This window comes from Sorex araneus, chromosome X (assembly GCF_027595985.1).
Source record: "Sorex araneus isolate mSorAra2 chromosome X, mSorAra2.pri, whole genome shotgun sequence".
NCBI classification, from domain to species: domain Eukaryota; kingdom Metazoa; phylum Chordata; class Mammalia; order Eulipotyphla; family Soricidae; genus Sorex; species Sorex araneus.
In genome coordinates this window covers 256,332,152-256,338,151 of record NC_073313.1, presented here as the reverse complement: position 1 = coordinate 256,338,151, position 6,000 = coordinate 256,332,152, and the positions used below count along the sequence as shown (strand labels likewise).

The 6,000-nt window shown below is 48.4% G+C and overlaps 1 protein-coding gene across 1 annotated transcript in view; it reads right to left on the bottom strand.

The window, feature by feature from the left end:
* Positions 1-1,872: 1,872 nt before the first annotated feature.
* Positions 1,873-6,000, bottom strand: part of ACSL3 (acyl-CoA synthetase long chain family member 3) — a 64,555-nt gene continuing 60,427 nt past the window's right edge. Inside the window, exons 14-15 of the mRNA XM_055120400.1 lie at positions 5,840-5,997; positions 1,873-2,623 (exon numbers count right to left, since the gene is read on the bottom strand). Of these exons, the coding sequence (XP_054976375.1) occupies positions 2,466-2,623; positions 5,840-5,997 (316 nt within the window). The 3' untranslated portion in view covers positions 1,873-2,465. The remainder of the gene's footprint in view (positions 2,624-5,839; positions 5,998-6,000) is intronic.

Below are 6,000 nucleotides of genomic sequence, written 5' to 3'. Positions count from 1 at the left end.
AAATGATTTGATCCAGGGATGTAGGACTGAGAGGGAAAATACATTCCCTCTATTCATGGAATCTGGGGTTCTATCCCTGGCAACACACAAACACATAATCTTTTAAAACCAAACAATTATCACACACATACACACCCTTTTGAAACTATCCTCTCACACCCACCCTTTTGAAACAATCTCTCTCTCTCTCTCTCTCTCTCTCTCTCACACACACACACACACACACACGCAAAACCTTTTGAAACTGAATTATCCTAAATACAATGTAATATTAACAAATTCTCTCTGCCCACCCCAATTTTTACATCATGATAGTAGTCCCATCTCATTTCTTTCCTATTTTCATCCCCCTTAGTAATTTTTCTAGGTTTTACGAATTTAAAGCATTCAGAACAATATAAACATAATACAAAGACGCTCTAAACCAAACATCATATTGCGACAGGATCTGTCAATGTGGTCAGATGATCAGGCTCGAGGTCAACACACCCACGGACACTCTGCAGATCTCCTTCCACACCTTTTCATGCTTTCTTTGGGCCTCTTGCCTGATGTTTAAAACGAGGACCTAGTTCAAACAAGGCGGAGTTCAGCAATGGGTTTGCTCCAGATACACCAAAGGACATGAAAATTTCTCATTTGCTTGTTTGGGGACCATACCCAGGTGGGCTACGGGCTTACTCCTGGTGCCAAAGGTCAAACTTGGGCTGGCAGCATGTAAGGCAAGGGCCTTACCCACTGTACTATCTTTCTGGCCCGCAGTAATTTTTGACAATCTTGATTTGATACTGCAGGAAGTACAGGATCACTCCTGATAATGCTTGAGTAACAGACAAGCAATATGCACATGTAAAGAGTATGTATCATCTACAGCAGGCTTCTGAGAAGAGGCCCTCCCAGCTGCAAGGAAGGGTCCACATGGACGTGCCTTATAAACTAAGCTTGAACGATGGTTAGAAACATTCCAAATTATTTCATTTTTCAGTGTAGGAAGGTGAGAGAAGGCAGTGGGTGCTCTGGGCTACATTCACCAGTGCTCAAGGGCTAAGTCCCAGCTCAGTGCTCAGGCTGACTTTTGGCAGTGCCTGGGGGGCCAATGAAATGATAAGAATATAAGGTTAAGTGTCTTACCCCCTGTGGCCCCGTGGCCGGGGTAGTAGCAGATGGTCAGAACCGTAAATGCAAACCTTCACCAATTCTTTTGCCCCAAGCACTGCTGGGTTTCGTCCTGGGAGCCCCGGGCACTGCACTGCTGGGCCCAAACACTGACCTGGTCGGCCCCGTTGGTCCAGTGCGTTGAGGGCAGCCCCAGGGAACCTGACACAGCTGAGAACCCTGCTTCCTGCACACACCAGATTTCCAAGCCAACAAAAAAAACCCTAGCATGAAATGACCCTACTCTGAACCTAGGGACCAGGGGTGTGACTCAAATGTACGAGCATCTTGTATATGTATGCCCCCCCCAGCCCGTTCCCACAAAAACATTAAAATGAGAAAAGCCGGGTAGGGGATGAGGGTAGAAGAGAGTATTACGGGACAATTTTCCATGACTGATGTATCAAATACAGACAACTCAATATTCTTAATGGTCAATGAAGTAAGAGAAGTTTCGATGTTTTGTTTTTAAAAGCCCCCCTCCCTTTCAGAATCACTTCCACTTCACCCCGGATTCTTTTGTGGCTTCAATAGTCACCTAGAGGACCAAGCATTCTGATGGTAACCTCAATTAGCCATGGTTGCTGTGTCTGCCCCTAAACTACATACGAGCGCAAGCGCATTATCTCATGCAGTACCAACCACACTTGCTAGGTAAAAAAAAAAACAAAAAACAAAAAAAAAGAAGCTTCCAGTCATATATACAGTCACAAGGTCTCGCTTTCTTAAAACATAAGTGTGGGTATATTTATTTCTCTCAAATGCATACAGGACAATAATTACAGAGCAACAAATCTTTTGTTCAACAATGATTTGATTTATAAGCATTTGAAATTTACATAATTTCACATCCTTGCATTTTTTTAAATACAGTAAGTAAAAAAGCCCCTCCCCCCAATAACCAATTTTTTTTTATATTTCCTTTGTAATCCCTCTATACATCCAAACTTTTAAAAAGTTACAAACTGAACATTATACAGAACATAGAAATCATGTCTTAAAAACTGAGGTCTTAGGAGTACTGTTTGTTCCCCAGCGGGATTCAGAGTCCTCATGCTGACGAGTGCAGTCCTGGGTGGGTGGCCACCTGGAGGGGGAAGAAAGAAGAGACAGACACGAGTTTGCTGTCTTAATCGTTTACTAATCCTGTCAGTTAGAAACGGTGACGCCGTGAGAAGTAACAGCTTAGGTTAAATAGAAGGAACGAGTGTGCCTCACAGACGGAGACGTGCATTTCAAGTATTTTCCTGTTTGCTCCGAGCTCCCTGCAGCAGCGGCGGCTGGCGGCGGGCCGGCCGTCCCTCCGGCCGTCACTTCCTCCCGTACATGCGCTCAATGTCCGCCTGGTAATGGGTTTTCAGCTCTTTGCGCTTCAGTTTGAAGGCGTCCGTCACGAGGCCGGTCTCAGGGGTCCACGGTTCGGGGCTCAAACGGATTTTTACAGGTATTTCAAACTTTTCCAGACTTGCTGAGATGGTGGAGAGGAAGGGGGAGAAAAAAGGAGTGAACACACGGGCCTGAAGGTTGTGCAATTAGAATTCTTAACAAGCAGCGTAAGTTTTAATAATTCACAGCTAATAGTATATCCCGTAATAATAGGCTGCGAGGCTAAAGGGGCAGGCTTTGCTTTCATACTACACACACACACACACACACACACACACACACACACACACACACAGAGGCCACAGCAGCTGTAACACTTCCCCTGTACGTGGCCAACCCAGGTTTGATCCCTGGCACCCCGTCAGGTGTAGCCCCGAAACAAAATCAAAACCCAAAAAAGGACACATATATAACTCCGAACACATGATATTTATGTGCAGGCTAAGGAGGACACATATCACACTGTCAACTGCACCCCGTCTCTACGAGGCCCAGGACGCAGGATCAAGGGAAAAGGAGTGTCTTCCTAAAATTATTGTTAGTATTTGCTTTGGGGCCACATCTGTGGTGCTCGGGGCTTACTCCTGGCTGTGTCAGGGATCAGCCCCAGGGGCGATCACAGGGCCAGGATGCCCGCAGGGCCGCTGTGTCTAAGGCAAGCACCTCGCCAGCCATGTTCTCTGTCCAGCCCAAGGGGATGTCACCTTTGCTGCGGGACAGAATACCCACGGAGAAAGGCGGAGCCCACTCAAGGGACTGTGCGTCACCTTCTGGGCCAAGCTGGCTGATGTTTTCCATCGTTCCCCACACCCATCGTGTCACTTTGCGGAGTCTGGCCTGTGACTGTGACTCTGCGGGAATTAACTGGGTGACGGGCACAGCAGGGGAGGCAACTACGGGAAGTCTTAGGCATTCATCAGCGTAGGCCAGAGCGCCCAGCAAGTCAGATACCCACGAACACACTGACAGCTGCCGTGTGAGTCCATGAAACCGCGTTCACTGGTGGGGGGTGCGGCTATCGGGACGTTAAACCTCAGGCCGCTCTGGAGCTTTTACTCGGCCCTTAAGTCTATACTCCAGTTATTTTATACGAAGAAAACGATCCTGGACAATCGAGGCGTGTCTGGTTCAATCACCTGAAAAGCCTTAAGACCAGATCTGAGGCTGCCAGGCACGTCTTGGTCCCCGAGCTCAGCCCAGCCTCCTGCCAGCCTGCCCGAGTTTCTGACTCTCCCTCGCCACCTGCCAGTGAGCCCAGGAACCCGTCTGTCCATTGCTTAACACACACTCCTGCTGACTCCGTTTCTCCTGCTTCGAAACTAACAGATCTTTCTTGAGAATCAAACTGGATCTTTCCCCCATCGCAGGCAAAAGTTAACAGAACGGATTAAGGAGCAGAGCTAAAGGGTCACATCTTTGTGACTTGGATTAGACAGTGTTTTACCAGAGATGACATTAAATGCACAAGTACAAAACTATTATCTGTATCTTAAGCTGCTGGCCTTGCAGAAAACACTGAGAAACCACCTGATGTATCTGGTGTCTAGAACAGACAAACGCAAACCAAAACCAAAGTGAGACACCACGCCCCTCACCGTCTAGATGGAAGAGACCCATGACCACTGGGCAGAGGTAAAGAAACGGAACCCCTCCTAGACGCTGATGGCAATGAAACATTGTGCCAAGGTTTCAAAAAAGTCTCGGTACTATTTGGAAGAAAATATTCTGGTAGTTCCTTCTTTTTAAAAACAAATTTTTTTAATTGAACCACCAGGAGAGCCACAGCTACAAAGCTGGTCATGACTGGGTTTCAGTCACATAGTGTCCCAACACCCGTCCCTTCACCAGTGTACATTTCCCACCACCAATGTCCCCAGTCTCCTACCCCCTGGCAGTTTAAGACGGTCAACATAAGCAGAAGCTGGGTATAAAGTCCTAAGGCCCACTCCTAGATATGACACAGGAGAAACTGGGATGTGCAGTCAAAAACCGGTGTCTTCCCTGAGTGGGCACACAACAATGAGATATATGGGGACCTAGCTGGCCTTAAAAGATACTGGAACATGGACAAACGCGACACGGAGGAGGAAGGAAGAACGGACGGCTACGGGGTACTCTGTGGAAGGGGCTTGACACCGCACAGAACAGAGTCTCTGGTTCTCCTTATGCACAACCCCCAGGTGGGCAAAGCTAGAGACCCACATCCCGGGGCGTTGGGGAGTGATGTTAATAGGCGCAAGAGTTCTTCCTGGGGTGACGACAATGTCCTGAAGCTGTGATGACAGTTGTACAATTCAGCATATAGATTAAAAACTAACGGAATACATTACGCGGCTGAGTAATGTGATTCACATGCATCACATGTGAATTATATCTCAGTAGAGCTGCTAAAATATGCAGGAAAACATTTTTTTAATGGAAAGCGTGTGAATCCACAATTATGCTTACTGATTCATCTTTCCAACGTACTCAGAAATTACATAGGTTCCTAATGGTACTCATCAGTCCATTCAATTTACCACCAGTCCAAGGTTATTTCTATGCTGGGAAGGGAACGGTCTTCAAGGTGACATTCTAGCAAGCATAACTGTAACTGAAGTGGAGGGTCAGAATGATTCCATCTGGTTAGATGGAAATTGGCATGTTTCTGCCTCGCATGACAAGGAGAATAAAATGCACACTCGGGGCGTGGAGCAATAGAACAGCGGCTAGGGCATTTGTCTTGCATGTTGGCTGACCCCGGCTTGATCCCTGGCATCCCAGCACTGCCATGAGTATTTCCTGAGTGCAGGGCTGGGAGTAACCCCCTGAGTATTGCCAGGTGTGGCCCATAAAGCAAAACAATAAATAAAAATAAATTTAAAAATACAATGCATACTTACATTCTAAGGCCGATGACTCAAGGCACAGGTGCTGTGACTAATCCCCTCACGCTAGACTACTCTGCCTCTCCCACAGAAAGGCAGCCACGGAACACGTCAGGACAGCCAGCGCCCAGCACCATTAACGTGCAGGATGCTCCAAGCCTGCTGGCTGGACTCTGCCGGGGATGGCCAGGGAGCGTCCCCGGGCCCTGGGCACCAAGGAGGGGGTGGCAGTGGGTGGCCGGGGTCGGGGGCTGGGGAAAGGCCAACCCGCTCCAGGGAGACAAGAACATCCTGGCACTTGGTCTCTCCGTCTCCCAGGGGTAGACGGCCGGCAGAGGGGTTTGGAAACAACCTGCCTAAGACCGTTCAACTCCCCGGGAAGGAAGACGCTTTGCGAGCGAGGCAGGACGCCCGGCAGGAGACTCACGCACCTGAAGTAGCAGCTTCAGAAAGCACCTTCAGGACCTCGTTCTCCATCTCGCAGCTGTTGCACAGCTCCTCCCACGTGCCCTTCAGCCCCTTCTTCCGTGCCAGCTCCGTCAGCTCCTTCTGGTTTGGCACGACAAAGCCGATGACATAGGAATGGTAACTG